The sequence below is a fragment of the Nothoprocta perdicaria genome, unplaced genomic scaffold, assembly GCF_003342845.1.
Source record: "Nothoprocta perdicaria isolate Ctin4 unplaced genomic scaffold, notPer1 scaffold_42, whole genome shotgun sequence".
In the NCBI taxonomy this organism is placed as follows: Eukaryota; Metazoa; Chordata; class Aves; order Tinamiformes; family Tinamidae; genus Nothoprocta; species Nothoprocta perdicaria.
The window spans coordinates 4,040,978-4,058,208 of record NW_020455666.1 but is presented as its reverse complement, the minus strand read 5'-3'; the positions used below and the strand labels follow the sequence as shown (position 1 = coordinate 4,058,208).

The window sequence follows — 17,231 nt, the reverse complement described above, 5'->3', positions numbered from 1 at the left end:
ACTTTTTTTTCTTTTTTCTTTTTTTTTTTTTTTTTCCTAGCAGAAGACGGCATCGATCCTTGGTGCTTGAGGAGCAGGCGGCAGTCGTGTCTATTCCTGGCAGAGGGTCCCTGCCACCTAGTGGCTGTTTCTCCCCCTCGACTCTGACTGATGCCACCTCAGGGTCCATCCGGACCCCAAAGTGGGATCCATCCCAGCCCTGCCCTTGCTGTCTGTAAAACGTGTCCACCGAGGTCTCTGACCCGCTCGAGTGGCAAAGGGGCTGTAGTTAAATGTGCTCATTTCTCAGCAGAACAGCCCCTCCAGTTGTCCTGAAGGCCTCGGGCACGGTCATACCTGGCACTCTCTCCTACCACTGCCCAGACCTTCTGGCGCACTTGCCCTGTGAAAAAGGCAGGTTATTAGATAAATTTCCATATGAAACTGTCCAAGGCTCAGGGGCTCCGTTTATTTCCAGTAACATTTTCTCTGCTTCGGGCACTGCTGCAAGCTGGTTCATCACCTGCGAGCACTGCGGGTGCAGGAGGGCGCTGCATGCTGCGTGCTGCAGCTGCGCTTGCCCCTTCCCCCGGCTGGGAGCAGCCCCTGCCCTGCTCTGCATGAGCCTCACCTGTGTGCCGGGAGCGGGACAGGTGGGAAGCGGCTTTGGCAGTTCCGCCCTGGGGAACAGGAAGGCTTAAATGTGCCCTTCCTCCCAGCAGGAAGCTCTTCAGGTCTTGTAAGAAGGTGGATATGTGGATGTGCTGCTCACTGTACCTGGTCCTCAAGGTAGGTCTCTGCTTGTGGGGAGGGGGATGTGTTGAAGTAAGGCATTCAAATGCATCCTATTCCAAGAAGAAACACACCRTGGTGGTGGAGAGTCATGAGCTCTAGCTTATTTGTGGCCTGGAGATAGGTCTTGCTATTTCTTTTGACCATGGCACGTTGTGAAGTTGTATGTGGAAATTTCTAAAATCAGCAGGAAATGTTTCGTGCTTATTTCCTCAGTGAGAACATTCTGTGGCTTTCCAGCACCATGTGGGCTCTTCCCAAAGTGTGTGCCCTGCTTGCTGGGTGGCTCCTTGGGGCAGAACTTGTGCTGTCTCTGCAACGCGTGACCCTCCCTGGCAGCAAGCAGAAGGCAAAACAATGGCTAGAGGGCTGAAAATAATAACAAATATAATCCTGAGCAAGAACACATGCTATTGCAGGGACACATCTCCAGAAGTTCTGCTGTGTATGGAAAATGGTGAATACTCATTAAAATCCATGAAAATGTAATGAGAAGAGTGAGGCCTGGAGGAATGTGCAGTTGGTGAGAGCTGCTGCTCAGAAGGAAGGACGCTAGCTATGGTGTGTGGTGTCAGTGTATCTGAGTAGCCACGGATGAGYTTCCTTCCAAACGCCTGGCTGCTCCTGGAGTGTTGCTGGAGTTTGGGGGCTCCAGTCATTTAAAAACACAAGGAGATCTGGCAGGTGTACCAAGGAAAAYGTGGTATTTGTAAGGAGGGTGTGAGCAGGTGCTTTGAAGCGGAGTAATTTGAAGGGGAAATCTGTGTAATTTTAAGTGATGTTGGCCACAGCTATTGCTACACAAGCTAATAATCTTCGATAATTACCATCTGGTGCTATCTGGAGTGCCAGTTGTTTCCTGACTTACTTGAGGGGGAATGTGGTATCAGCATATTCTTCTGGAGTTTGCTTTCCTGGAGATTGGCTTAATAGCGAGAATGCTGAATCCTTTTTTTTTTTTTTCCCAAAGAATTAACTGAAACTTTTGTCTGTTTAGCTAGATCATTTCTCAATTAAAAAATACAGGAGGACTGTGTTAGAGTATTCAGAAAATCCTGAATTACTATTTTTTTCTGATCTCTTAAACCAAATATATGGTCTGTGGGACTGACTTTGYAAAGACAAAGGCATCACCCTTCACATTTTGAAATTATGTTAATTTATATTATTAATTTTAAAAATTGCCTAATTAAAAAACAAATACTGTCATTTAGCAGTAACACTGCTTATTCTGTATGCAAATAACAAAAGGAGAAAGAAACTGCTTCTTTTCAGTCTCACTGCTTCTAGTGTGCCCTACTCTGCCTCTGATCTTACAGATCAGAGTCCTGAGGATTTATTTGGGAAGAATGCTGTTTTTTAGCATGAGACGCGAGTTAAACGTTAGGAAAACACAGCACCAGGTCTCTTGGAAGTGTTTCTGCTGGCCTGCAGCGAGTCAGCTGCTCTCAGCAGAGCCGGTTCTGCTGTGGCTTGACCAGATCGCGCTGTGGCACAACAACCAGCTTTGAGGTTGTGAGAGGAKTGTGTCTTTTGGTGTTATTTCTTTTTGCTTTTGCTAAAGTGTTCTGTGAAGCACTGTATAAACACATAGCGTTTACTGAGCGATGCAGTCTGAGACGGCAGCGTTCTTGTTAATCTGCAAAATCACTTGAACTTACATAGTTCTTGGGTACCATTTCTCTATTTGGATTACTCTCCCCCAAAATATTTGGACGATTCAGATGCTGTCTTACAGCTGTTAACCGAGAGCACAGAGCTCTCCCAGGGGGCACGGGAAGAGCGCGGCATTCCGGCCGACGGGAATGCTGGCCCTCCCAGCTGCAGGGTGGTGGGTCCCAGGCCAGTGCCCCATAGCACACGTGGCCGGGCTCTGTTYGACCTGCACTGACACAGCAGACAACAGGATCCAGGGCTTGTCCCAATAAACCGAAATGAGCAWCCCAAACCATCTGACTGATAGCTGAGAGAACAGTAATCAGGATTATGCTTTTTAGTTCTCTTGATCTCATAGTAATCAGCTGGAGAAAAACATCAGTGAGTGACCAGTTTAGAAGGCATATCCTTAAAAATCAATTTCAGTAAACATAGTTATTGTCTAAGTAAATAAAAGCCGAACTGCAAATTAAATGAAGGCAGTCCAAGGTGCTGAAGGGACTAATAAAAACAGCTGGAGCAACATGTGTCATTGCACTGCTCTGCAGCTTATGAAGCAGAAGTAAAGAGGTATCCTGGTATGAACTTGTTCCCTAGATAGCCAGTAAAAATCCATCTTGCTTCATTATTGATGACTTGTTTGTAAGTGAAATGTTTGCCTAGAACCAAGAGCCCTGGAAAMGCAGGGAAAACTAAAGAACCATTTAAAACGATGCATTTGTTTGCTGCCTGTAGGAGATAATCACTATGATTTTAAAAAGAAAAACAACAACAAAAAAAAAAGATTTAAGCACATGATTATTATTCTTTTAAATTATTTATMCTGGGAACCAACTTGCAGATGCTTTCGTCTAATAAAAAATGCATGACCTCTGAAGGCTTCAGAGACTTAAGACACGGATTGAATGTCTGAAATTGTTCTGCAAATCTTTAATCACAATAGAAATATTGTAATAAACTAGTTTCCTCTTTATTTAAAAATACATTCAAATGTGAGCTGAACACTGTCAATGTCCTGTGCATTCCCCTAGCCAGGTGGGTGGATTTAGGATCAGGCTTTTGAGGAGTGAGAGTCAATGGGAGCAACCAGGTCTCTGAAGTTACAGGTATTGCTGCTGCATTTCCAGGTGTTCAGCAGGCAGACAGGAAATGGGATTCAAGTTTTTATTGTCCTAAGCCTGGTTCTGTCAGATTTTGTCTCAAGATTTGAAGAGACCAGGCACCTCCTGCGAAGTGCAGATCAATATAGTCAGCTTTGGATACCCAAGAATGTGTTCAAGCTTAAGTGTGKTTTTTTTCCCTCCTATATGTCCCTAAACCCACATCCCAAAATCTCCTGGAATCTGTAGTAGATACAACCTCACACAAGCGAATGTCTCCGACTAGTTTTCTGGATCYAATTAGCTTTTTCTTTTTGCTACAGCATAAGAACCTGGGAGATGGAATACACAAGCCTTGGTAGTTTCTCTTGGACAACAGCATCAGAACAGTGATTACAGTTTTCTCTCCCTGCAARATATTGTAACAGCTTGTTCACTTGATTGACCTGAAAAAAATGATGGTCTAATAACAAGTGGAGTGAAATAAGAAAGGAACTGAAGACAGTTTTTCCTGAGTACCTCATTAGGAGCTGTTCTGAAATATGTTTAAATCTGTACAATACAAAATTAAAAMAACTGTTTCTCGGATCCCGAAAAAAAGTTTGTCAGATCCTGAAAAACGCATGTTAAGTTGGAGATAACGCAACAAAAGGTTAAATACAAAATTCAAAAATATTACTTCTGCTTTAACTAATTGCAAAAGCTTCTGATTTCTGCTATTTTTAAATATATATAAAGATATGAAAAGCAATTTTATCTAAGTCTAAATGAAATGAGATACTTGCACAGTGGAAGCCACACTTATGTTAATATCTACAAGGAAAAAGCATTTAAAAATATAAAAGATAATGTCTTAGTAGAATTTTATATCTACAAGTAACACATGCTATAAATCCATGATTTCTCTGGTAGCAGATAATTTGGAAATGAAAAGGCTGAAATGCTTCTGCTGCAGCCATTTGTGTGATATGCACTGTTGCTAGAAACTGTGTGTTTAGAGAAGGTGTCGGTCCCTGAGCCAGCAGGTAAGAGTCTATGAAGAATCTATGAAGATTTCTGCATCTCTTTATATAAATTAATGAAATATTATCCATAAGCTTGAGTGCAAGACGACTGCAGAAGTCAGAGGTGGGGAAAGGAGAAAGTAGGTTAGAGGGATGAATCTTTTATCTGCCTTGTGAGGTGTTGTCAGGCACTCGGTGCTGGTTTTGCAAGCTCACTTGTGTGTCCAGCCTAGCAACGCTCACTTGTGTGTTGGGCCTAGCAAAGGCAATGCTCCTAAGAGGCTTTCCAGAGCTATAGACATGGCATGGAAGTACAGCAGTTAAGAGTAAGAAACCATGCAGAGGTTGCTTTGAAGGTAGTCCAGAGACAAGGCAGCAGAACAAATGACTGGCTGCGAGCAAAGCTGGCCAGAAGACAGGCTACTGCTCTAGCTGTTTAAGCTCTGCCTTGGCCGAGGAGCAGAATGGGGAGAGGGAGAGCAAACAAGGCAGGGCTCTCGTGGTGCAGGGAGCAGGAAAGGCACTGCCGTGCTGTGCAACAGCCCAGGCCAGGTAACAAACGAGTGCAGTGAAGGACAATGTGACCACGCCAAGCTGAGCGCCTGCGGTTCCTTAGCACGCTGGAGAAGTCAAATTACTGCAAAAACAAAAGGCAAGTCTTGAAGTCTATGAAGCAGATACCCTCAGAAGAAAAACTACTTGTTTATACAAAAATTGAAATGCCAGAATCCAGAAAAGTSAAGTCAGTGGGTCAGAATTAACCGTTCCTTAGATGCCTGAAGGTAGAACACACTGCAGAGTTCCAGGCTCTCAAACGTGTTTGTTGACAGAAACTCGAGAGCTGCTCTGTGCCCAGTTCCTTCGGATTATTTTTTTCTATGTCTGAGTGTAACTTGCTCAAGTGCAAATGGCATCTATGGGGAAAATGAATAGTTCAGATGTCTGAAAAGCAAAACAAAGATATTGAAGTTAGTGACTTAGCAATTATAGTAAATGACAGATTTGCCTCACAGCAGGAATTCTTGTTAAAGTATGTGTTGTGAAGGTGAAGCTAGAAAATGGCCACTTGTTTTTCTCAAGGCTTTAAAAGGATTACAGATCCATGAACAGAATGGTTCCTGTTACAGATAATTCAATACAGGATTGCTATTTGGCAAGCAGGGGATGCATTTTTGCTGAAGTCCAATGCAGGGGAAAAAAATAGACTTTCAAATTCCACTCAGATTATCATTATGGAGAGGTATTTCTAGCAAGGGTGCTATGTACAATTGACCAAGTTACAGATTTAATGGTTAATGATCCAAGCCATGCRGAACTTGGAAATTTAGCAAGTCTGGATTAAAAAGACACAGGGTCTAGGCAGCACATTCAGACACTTTATAAGAAACCTGAGAATCAAGCTGTTTCTCTTTACAGCCATGTAAAGTATTAGCCATGCTTATGCTTATGTAGTTGCACAGCTGTATGAGTTACATCCAATGGGCAGAAATTTTTATTTCATGCTGTTGTGGTGATCTCAGAGATTTGCCTGCAAATCCTCACTTTTCTTCTAAGACACAGCTTTCTAACATGGGATTCCAAAATTCTGCTTGTAATTAAACTATGAAACCTTTTAGCTTGAGAATTTATGGATGGTAGAAGGAGCAGTGGAGAAAATGCCACCACTAGTAGTATGAGGAGCCCTCCTTGCCAGATGGTGCCAGCTGGGCAGCAATGTTGCACCAAACCACTGTTGCTTCTGTAACCTTAGCCACACGTGTGTGTGCAGCATGGGGAAGGAAGGCTCTGCAGAGCTGCACAAGCMTTTAAAGCAGCTTTTTTCCCCTGAGTCATGGTATGGAGAAATATAGAAATAGTGCTCTATTTATCTGCGATARCTGGCTATCTGAGATGCTACAGAAAGAGCATCTCATGTGAAATAGTGTTTCATCTGCCACATCTGATACCAGGTGAGCCGGCCTGTCTAGCAGCCCAGCAAGGCAATGAAAAGGGGAGTCACTTGCCAGAGTGCAATTCTGCACCCTTGTATGACAGCTGCTTTCTGGTTATTAGCCTACTTGTGAATAAACTGTCATATTGTACTCCTATTACTATACCTTACAGGGAACTAACTGGTTTAGAATTGGATCATGAACAAGTTGTCCCCTCTCCTCATTGGATACATTGGTGGGATAAGGAAAAACCTCTTTTCTGCTTTAAGTATTTCTTTCTCTATATAAAAAAGAGCTGTAGTTGGGATTCTGGAATGCTACCTTTTCCAGAGCTCAAAATCACTGRAATGTCTGTTGTTGTGCTGCAGTCCTACGTCTGTGGCTGTTCCTGGCTAATGTGTGTATTTCTTTCTGTGAAGAGAGCTCAAATTACAATAATCCTTCATTCAGTTCTCTTGGTTTTATGGCAGTGCAATTTTCTTCTGTTAGTGTCTCAGTATTGTTTTTGTATGTACTGCAGAGACAAATGCTCCACCTATAATTTTGATAATGCCTTGGAGACTGTTCTTTTCTGTTAAAATGAAAATATATTAGTTGTAGACATMATGGCTGCAAGAAACCACTATATATTTGTTTCACTGCATGCATTTGCCCATCTTACTGCACCAAAAAGCCTATATTCAGCTAAAGCAAACCCTCAAAGAAATGAATTTTATTCTTCATTTCTCCAGTAGCTTGCACTGATTTCCTCAGGCCTCTTTAGAATCCTGATAGATTTATGCCTGGTTTCAGGTCTTGTTACTGATTTCTGCCGCACCATTCCCCTTCAGATTAGATGCCCTGTACTTACTTTTCCCATGGAGAGACTTCTACAAAAATAAAGTTGATCTTTGATATTTAGCACTGCTAAAGCAAGCACCATAAGCCCTGAAAGTCTCTCAACGCTGAACAGATTTCTTTATAACAGGTAATATTTTGCAAGAGCAGTTTGTCTGGAAGCTAACCCAAACAGGTGAGGTTACACATATCAGYGCTCGGAGTAGTAGCCAGGGCACTGTGGCCTCTCAGGAAAGGCAGGTAATTCTTCTTTTCAGTGGGTCTTTTGAAGGTGGYTAGAGATTTGGAAGAGCAATGTTAGGCTCAAGTGTGTGTCAGTGCTGTTCAGAGGCAGGTGTTGGACCACTGTGATGACCTGCTCCTTGGGCTTCAAGCCTGCATTTTAGGTTAATCTCCTCTCAATTTGCTCTTCAGAGCTGTGATGCTAGAAAGACACCTCTCTTTSACTCTCACCATTCCTGTATTTATCCTTCTGTTTAAGTAATCAGTAATCTTTAAAATGCTGATGGAGGAAAATAATACTGGACTAAAGGAGCACATTTATCAATGAAGTAATAGAGCACTCTTTGAGTCTTCCATAAAAGGAAAAACCTTCAGTTTGGGATGGCTGAAAAGCCACACTATATTCATGGAAATCAAAGGACTCCATGGATTGGCTTATTAATAAGTCCTATGATTATTTGGATAAAGATTAAATCTTCAGTATTCATAACAGACTGGATTCAGTATATTGCAACCTTTTCTTTTTTTAAAAAACAGTAGTATTTCCCTCCCTGGTTTTGTCAACACTGAGCAAAGGTGTGGGTATCCCTSAAGGATAATCTTGCTTCCTACGCATGCTATAAGCAGGGGGCCCCTGGAAAAACATGAGGCTGTCATCAACTTTTGAACTCTCTTTACAAAATYGTTGTGTAATAACTTGATGGTTCCTAGCAGCTTCTGCTTTTGTAGCAGTCTAAGGAAAAGTGATTTATCTGTGAAGCCTAGAGCTGCATAGATAACTCCTTGATTTTAATGTCATGCCATAGTGGCAACCTTGTGGTGCAAGGAGRCCATACTCACCTCGTGCTTACTGCTTTGATGATTCAGCCACTGGCTTCTGCACTCCAAAGGCAGTGATAAAAATATTCACAACTACTATAATGAATACTAGTCCCGTTGCAAGGTTGTTGAGGAAATCCAGCTTCCCGTGTTTTGCAGGGTTGTTAAGGTCATATTTTACTTCAAACAGAAAAGGGAGAAAAGCTTTAATTATATGTGCATTTTAAATTCCAGAATAAAAATATATTAATCATGTAATTAAACCATTTCTCTCACACTAAGTTCTTTCTATCAGTCATACTTAAAAGGGAAGTTAGATGCTACACTGTCAGCAAAAATGCTAAGGAAAAAAACTTGAGTTGCAAGAAGCCTACTAGCATCTGTGTTTGCTGTTTGGCTRTGCGTGGGAAGTGGTGGGCACGCCAACTCGGAATCTTCACTGCTTTTGTTCTCTTGAAACCTAGGATCGTTGGTCAGTTAGGTTTTAAGCATTTTTAAAAATCAGWCTTCAATATATGAAGTCTGAAGCCCTGAGAGGATGCAATAAGTTCAACTTATCACAATTAAAATGCTTCAGGTTCTAGCCAGAGTCTTCTCTCTCTGCCCGTGCTTGGCTTCACTCCTGGTGCCCTTCCCAAGCTAGGCTCCCTGCTTGGTACTGCTTTTGTACGGATTCTGTTTTTAGAAAGCAAGGGCCTTACATGTGTTGAACATAAGATTTCAAAGCTGCACTGTTTCTTACAGAAACATGAGTTGTGTCAACGTTTTCTTCTGTTTCTTAGAGTTCTTAAGCTGAACTGCTAATGGGAGTGAGGGAGRAACACTCAAGGGAGATATAATTAATTTAGTTCAAGCTTTGATTCCAGACCTTATGAAAACATACAAATGAGTTACATTAGGCTCCCATTAGACTTGATGACAGACTAAAACATGTATAGGACAGTAAGCAGTCTGGGAGTGCTTGCTGTTTTCTCTTGCAGAAGGGCTTTATAACTGAGCCTGTTATAAATTCTCTGAAGCTGTGGGAACAAGTGCCAGTGAGTTCTGGAGCATGTCCTGATAAGAGACCACTTACAGCGCCTTTAAGACAGCTCTTAAATGTACAAGTCCCTGGAGCTTGTGTGCATGCACAAGATACGTGAAAGAAAGTTGATATTAGAGAAGTTTTTTGTAGCAGTATAAGTAAAAAATGGAGCTTCAGATATGGAAGATATATATAGATGAGTAGCTGACATCCTGCTGGGCGAGATACTGTCACATATTTGTAACGTAATGGCTTTGTCAACGCTGCAGAATTGGCACAAAGCTGTGACTTGTTCTTTGAATCGGTTAAGCAGAGTGGTGGCAAATACGCTCATGATGCTGAAGCAGTGAAAAACAGGCCTGTTTGGTGCCCCTAATTAGAGAGTCTAATGCTGTTTTGGTTTCAAGGAATTCTGGGCACCTGGTCCATGTCTTGCTTGCTGAGGCAGGATATTGAGATTTACACAGGGATTACTTGCCCTGTGTAAACTACTCCACAGCTGTGCTGGCATGAAATAAATTAGGCTCAGCAGTACTTAACCTGAAAATGAGGTTTCTGCATGTCTATAAAACACTTGGTGCTATGTGCAAGTTGGCATCCTAATGGCACCAAGAAGAATTCTGCATGAATAAAGCAGAATAAATAGAACATTAATTCTTATGTATATAAGACAAACTTTTCACACTGTTAGTTTGATTTAATTGAGGAAAAAAAGCAAAGTTGGCTAACACGTTGTGTATTAAATTAATATTTGAAGGAGAACTGGCACTTTCAGTCCTGGCCTTCCTTTCAAGTAAGGTGATTCCAGGCAAATTAAGATAAAGTGAAGTATCAAAGACCCATTTAATGCTAAAGGAAGAAGTTAAATCTAGACTGCTGTATCTCCACTTTCCTCAGAGGTGTGTGGTTTTTTTTTTTTTGTTACTCAAACACATTTAGTGATGTTGTTTTTATAGAAATCAGCCTGGTTCTGTAGTTACTTAAATCAGTATTCTGCCTAAGAACTGTAGCTGAACATTACAGCTGGTGTAGGACATAAGTATGCTACTAATTTAGCAACATCAACTAAAAACATTTTTTATTAATACATGTTGTTTCTCATGCCTTACAGCACCTATTAATACTGAATAGTGAACTCTCTATTTTTAGAAAAACTAAAGTATTGCATTATACTTAGAAAAAAAAAAAAAGGACCCTCTAATTTAAGAGATAAGACAAATGAGGTAACAAGTTACTAGATGGCTCATGCTCTAATAGATCAAGGAAACTAAAAAGCATTACTGTAAAAAGTTTTACTAGAATTTCAGACAATCTATTTGCAGGCCCAGGAAGCTCTATTTTGACATTGCATGTTTATTTTACTTTTTTGAATAAAAGCACTGCATGTGAATAATAGATTGSTGTGTTTTTAGTGAAACCTTGCTCCAGCTGGCCTGTTTTTTCAGATGGGCATTTCAACTTGCTCTCATCTATCAGCTACATAAATAGCTCATCGCCTTWAATCCATCAGTCTCCTTAAAAATGCTTTGCTTTTAGACTGGCTAACACAGGCTGGAAAAACTTTCCATTTTAAATGGAAAGTTAAAATTTCCATTTTAAATGGAGTTCTAGGTTCATAATATACTTTTATAATACTGCTAATATTATTACTGACATGCAGCAAATAAATTTTCTATCATAGGATTAGGTAATAAGCCTAGCTGGAAACAGCGTTATGAAACTGGGCAGGCCGCATGATCGTGTTGCCCTGCTAATATTTCCTTTACTGTATTTCAGCATGTTCCTTCCTCCTTCAGGCTGTTTGAAAAGAAAAATATTCATGTTCTTCAAAAATGAATATGAGGAAGTTGATCAATACTGAAACATAATCTGTCACATAAATCTGTCCTTACTTCTTTTATTGCAATATTTCTATGGTCTTCAGAGAAAACTAATTCTGAGACAGATTTTCCAATATAAAAGCTTTTTAAGAACAAATACATGGGGGAAATCTATAAATCCAAGTTCCAGTCTGTAAGAAAAATAAATGCCCRCGGTTCTTGCTGTTGCTACATACCAAGGAATATAAGGAGCACTCCCACTAGAACTTGCAGCGTGAGCGATACGCTGATAAGCACGATGAGYGGCACGTAGAAAGAAAAGGAAGGTCCCTGCTCCATCACGGCCTTCAGCTGGGATGCGTTGGCCATGAGCAGGGCGATGTCCAACATGCTCTCCGCAGCACTCTTCTTGTTTGCATAATGGTTGATATTCATCGGTCCATTTCTTTGAAACCACTGTGATCTTCTGCTCTAAAATTAGGGAGGGACAAAACAGTTATTTATATAACTATTAATTGATGTAGTGACCTAGAGAAGAGTTTTAGCCCATCAACTGATTTCTGTAATGACACCAATAGCCTCAAGGCTGCTGTTGCTCTATATATGGATCTGTCTTGTTGATACTGCAGCCCTCCATCTGAAAAAGGATCAGCAGACAGTGTCTGTACTAGGCTTTGGCAGATGCACTTTTTGCAGCTTACAAATTGATGCCAGTTGGTATGCATCCACTCCGAGAGAAGGAATGCTTGGAAAAGCTGAAAAGTTTGTTCAGGGAACAACTAGGAGAGAGAAAAAAGGACTCTAAAACAGAGAACTGTAAATACTTTAGTCCCAAAGGCATAATCAAACATACATGTTATATGTTTAATACCCTATTAAATTCACACTGTGCAAACACCAATGCACATCTACATAGCTACTTAACTACTCACTCTCCGGATCCAGCTACTCTGTGAGCTTTGATAGATCTTTTCCCATTACTTCTTACTCTGCTGTGCTGCTGTCCAGGTTTGTGCAGTTGGAAGTGTTTTTCCCATTAATTAACATATGATCTGCTAACCAACCTGGTTAACTAATATAGAACCAAGCCCTGCCCAAGAAGAGGAGAACTCCTCATCCACTTTTCCAAGAGTGAATTTTGAGTGAGAACTCCTCAAGAAATAAGTAGGGGGAAAACACAGGTGAAACTAAGGTGCTGAGGAAGCACCTCTTCTGACGGTGCTTGAATGAAATCAGGTCTTCCTGATGGCAGTTCCTGTGGCCTGTGCTGTAAAGGGACACTTGGYCTTCCGTGGTTCCCATTTCCATGAAGAGTGGCTGGGCTGGACTGAGCTGCTCTTACGTGATGGGAGGTTAGGCAGCCTGCCCTCCTTCCCAGCCTCTGGACAAGTCGGGCCTCACTCCCACTGCTTCCTGTCTTGAAATCTATCTCATATAACCAAGTAAACTTGTCCTAGCTGACTTCTTAAAGCTGGCTTTTTACTGTATAAATAACGTCTTGTACTCGCTAGAAGATACAATGAAGAAATTCTCCTTTTAAAGGTGAAATCAAATGCAGAAAACTCCCTCTAATTACCTTCTTTGGCGGCACTAATAACCGTGGAATTTCCCGCTGCAAAGCCAGGTTTGCTGCTGTCCAGACTTACAAGTGTCCTTTTAAATAGGGCAGGCACTGATGCATGGAGCAAATGCATTCACAGCCCTTTCCCAGGCAGCTACCCAGCTTGACCTATTTTCACCAGCCCCAGTCTAAGTATTCTCCTGAGAGAAAAACGTCGAGGGGCAGCAGCAGCAGATACTTTTTTTTCTGCAGAAAATGAAGCCCTGTAATCCTGCCTTGCGCAGGAGCCCTGTTTGCTTGGGCTCAGCCTGTAGAAAGAGACTGGATGTGGAACAAACCCTGATGTCACGCGGAAGAACCAGGTATTCGCTTGGCTGCAACTCTATCCCGCGCCTGAAAAACACTTTTTGGGCTTGGGAATCTCTCCCGCCTCCACCCATCACCCTCCCTCCCGTTAAACAACCATGGCCCTTGGACGCTTTAAAAAAATAAGCAGCCACCAGAGCTGACCATCTACCAGAAGTGTGACAACAGATGAGCACATTCATTTTGCTATATAAAAGACCCTAAAATATATGCTGGTAGTGCTTAGTAGAAAGATRCAAATTAATCTTTTTCCCCTGTTTATACAGGGCTCAGAAATCTTGTGGTTACGTGTCATAAAAGGGAYGAAATTAGATGTATGTAATAGAACTTCATTATTTTTGAGCATTGGTTTGAAAGAGACTGTTTCAAGCAGAATGTGAAAGCAATATAATTTCTTTTGCAGTAAGTTTGTAATAGAGGAAGTATTTTCCTATGTCTAGAGGCTATTTAACTCCTTCCTGCCAAGGATACTGTCTTTAAAATTTCCCTAATACGTAACATGGGCAAATATGCCCTAAGTAGCTGTGACTCATCCCCTAACTCTGGTGGAAGGGGCTGCAGTTAAAACACARCAACCAGTTTCTTTGTTTTCACTCGCACAGGAATGTGACGGCAAATTTGAGGCCTTTTTTTCCCCCCTCTGAACTATGCAAAAAAGTAAACAGAGTGGGCCCATCTCCCGCTCAGCTACCCCAGTGGCTTCACGACACGTGACAGTTCAGCRTACACAGCAGGATATGACCTTTTCTTTTCCTGGGGAAACCATGCTGCGTTTTTAGGACCTTGCTGATTGCTAATCCTCTATTTCCATATGGTCCAGCTGCACACTGTAGTGGAGTATTGTTCGAACTGCTGGGGAAGCAAAGGTTTTGTGTCATTTCCAAACTCTAGTAAGAGGAGAACTTTTTAAGAGCACAGTACTGAATGCTGCTGTGGCCAATACTGTTTTCTGTTGAAAAAAGGACCTGTAATCACGGGTGCTCCAGCAGCAACTGTTTTCCTCTGCTTGGCTAGGAAGYGGAGCTTCTTGTCTTAAAATGGAAAGCCATAAAAATGCAGATCAGCATTGCTTTCTGGAAAAAAGAGTTGAAAGCAGCTGCCAAAAGCATTAAAGCAAATGCAGCCAGTACCAGAGCAGCATTTGCAGGCCCAATGGTGCCCAGCACTACGCAGACAGGCAGCGAAAGGAGACCTGTTGCCTTAGCCTCATGTTAGAGACAGTCACGTACAACAAACTAGATGGGAACTTTGTTAGGAGGCTTTTTGGTTCAAGAGGGATTCAGGACATGGAGTAATACATGCAGTCTCCATGCTAAGCTACAGCCTGTGGTATTATCGGCTGCAGCGACGCAGCCGGGGCGAGTGAAACTGCCGGAGACTTTGACTGAAGCAACTAAAGTAGGGCTTCATGCCACACATGCCACTTGGCAAGAGGAGGGTATGTGGTATTCCAGATGAGGAATCCTCTGATGCACTGCAGTCTTAACATCAACAGCTGATTCCACTTGCAGTATTCAAGTCTTCTGGTATACATGTGCAGCTATATGTGTACAAGAACCAAGCATAGCTGGATATGCAGGGTCTGCCTCTTCTTTTTTTACCTCTTAAAGATCACACCTAGTGTTTATTCCTTCATGCCAGGGTGGAATTTTACCCCAAACATATTGACAGCTACATGAGCACAGACTTTGCTACTGTTTGCTTTACTAGTCATAATAGCAACACTGCCAAAATAAGCCAGACCATTCAAAATATAAAAAGGAGTCATTAATTCTACTGAAAAAAAAAAAAGGCACTGAGGTGGAAATCCTTAGATGCTGAATTTTATGGATCACTTCTATGATGATCATTTGATGATTAAAGAGAAAGTGCAAAAATTGGAGGCACTCAAAAACAAGTAATAAGGTATCTTGCTAACTACTGTGACTTATAAGGATTTCTGCCTTCTGTTACAGCAGTAAATTACTCTTTGTGAAAGATTGTGTCTCCTTGAAAAGAGTGCTTTCCAAACAGCAGTTGAAAAGGCCTTTGCTGACTCCCAAGTGCTCAAAAGATAGGTATGAAGAAAAGTACTTTCTGAAAATGAAGTTATAACCTGAACTTGAAACTAGTTCATACAACTATTTTAACCAGAAGTTTTCCCTTGGATTAAATTTCTGTCCTGTGTTACTATTACTTATTCCGTGGCTTTGTAAGAAACACAAGAGGACTGTGAGCTGCCTATCTTATGCGTTGTTAAAGCACTGTTTAAGCTCTAAAAAAAAAGCTTCCTGACAACATGAGGCTTTTGATTTGCTTTGGAACTACTTAATGAATGCAAGATATAGCTTATTAATTTGACTTTAGCAACAACATAACTATAATGGAATGAAAACATTCCACAGCTTCTATCTTCTATCTGATTCTTGCTCGCCTTTTTATAGCTCTTTTCCAGGTGATATTCCCTGGTAGAGTTGYCTTGGAAACATTACAGGAGATTTTATAGTGTGGCAAAGCTAGGATGTTTCCCTAAGGATCATGAGCACAGGTAACAGAGGARCATGCAGAAACAGTTACTATCTGTGTTTTAATGAACAGATCCTTTGCACAAGGGGCTGGGTGCTTCTGCCAAGTGCAATTATTCCCATTAGTCAGTGAGGGAGGTGTTCCAGGCCAAGCCAGTGTTTGAAGCTGTGAATTCCTTGCTTCCAACAGCCTGTCAGMTGGCAAAATTTATCCAGAGTAATGACAAAGTTGAAATAAACCACAGGAAACGACTGTGTGACCACGCATCCAGAAGTACAGTAGRTTCAACTAGTCCTTTCCAATTCATGTGCTTCTACAAGGTGTTTCGAGGTAATATATGGGACTTTTAGCTGAAATTTTTGTATCCTAAAAGCTGTTCTGTAAGGAAAAATGTACAGTCTGAAGACAGGCACAGGAAAATCTGTTAAGGAGAAGTGCTAGGATGCACAGGAAGCTCTTTGGGGCTGTCAAAGTTGTGGCACTTGTGAATGTTCTTCAAAGCAGGTGCTTGGGACTCCAGCACCAGTGATGGAGGCACCTGTGGGTCTGTGGCCTCTCTGCATTTAGCTGGCTGTTTGGTCGAGATGTGTGTTTGTTCATCTGAATTGTGGGCTTGGCCGGGTCTTTAAAGTACCTGCCACTCAAACTGGTTCTTAGAAGCCTGTTGCTGTCTGTTTCGCCCAAGGTGTTTTCTTTTTTTAATATGACTTTTGGAAAATGAAGAAGTGTCTATCTGGTAAATAACCACTRTTCGACCACTTATTCTGTATATGACGCATTTGCACAGGATTTGTACMGTTTCTATGAAAAAGATGTAATGAAACCATCCTTGCATGCAAGTGAAGGTGAAGCAAAACAGGAAAAACACAGAACTAGTCATAGGAAAGGCCCAGACTGAAGCCTAAAAATGAAAGATGTTCCTAGTGCTAGTGATGCAATGAAGCCTGGGCTGGTGAAATGTTGCAGCTCGGGGCAGCATCTCAGTTTGGCTGCTGTGTGAGCCCTGACTCTCCTGAGGTACTTTCCAGGATTTGTTAAAGCCGGACATCTCTCTGGTGGGAAATTCGTGTCCGCAAGGCTTGTTAGGAAGGAGGGAAGGAGGGCAGACCTGCGCTGCAGTCAGCCCGGCGTCTGACCAGAAAGTTTGAGCAGTGGTGAAGGATCTGGTGGGTTTAAGTATTGCTATTAAGTACTGCAGCGTCCTAGCCTGGACTAAGAGCTGTGTTTTGAGGTTTAGCTTAAACCTCTTCCTGAGCAACATGAAAGATGCTCTTAGACAAGTCTGGCTGTTCAGACAAGTCATGCTTGGAAAACATTCTTTTCATGTATAAGTGAAATGCTTTCCAGAGAAAAATGTCCGCTAGTACTGCACTTACTACCTAGTGCAGTAAAAAGATCGGTGGCTTTTTTCTTGCTTGCTTTTATTTGGGTTATTATAGTGGGAGGAGAGGGAGGTGCCCCCAGCCCTTTAACTGAGCTGCCTTTTAGGCTGGTCCTCCTCCCGCTACGTTTCCTCGGGCCTCCAGCAAACGCCACCCGGCTGGGAAGGAGCCCGGGGCGGCTCCAGGGGCGGCCCCGACCCGCGGCACCCGCGCGGGCCCGGGGGCTGCGCGCC

The 17,231-nt window shown here is 42.1% G+C and overlaps 1 protein-coding gene across 1 annotated transcript in view; it reads right to left on the bottom strand.

Moving 5' to 3' along the window:
* Positions 1 to 3,555: 3,555 nt before the first annotated feature.
* Positions 3,556 to 17,231, bottom strand: part of NINJ1 (ninjurin 1) — a 13,934-nt gene continuing 258 nt past the window's right edge. Inside the window, exons 2-4 of the mRNA XM_026046130.1 lie at positions 11,421 to 11,655; positions 8,362 to 8,520; positions 3,556 to 5,473 (exon numbers count right to left, since the gene is read on the bottom strand). Of these exons, the coding sequence (XP_025901915.1) occupies positions 8,369 to 8,520; positions 11,421 to 11,655 (387 nt within the window). The 3' untranslated portion in view covers positions 3,556 to 5,473; positions 8,362 to 8,368. The remainder of the gene's footprint in view (positions 5,474 to 8,361; positions 8,521 to 11,420; positions 11,656 to 17,231) is intronic.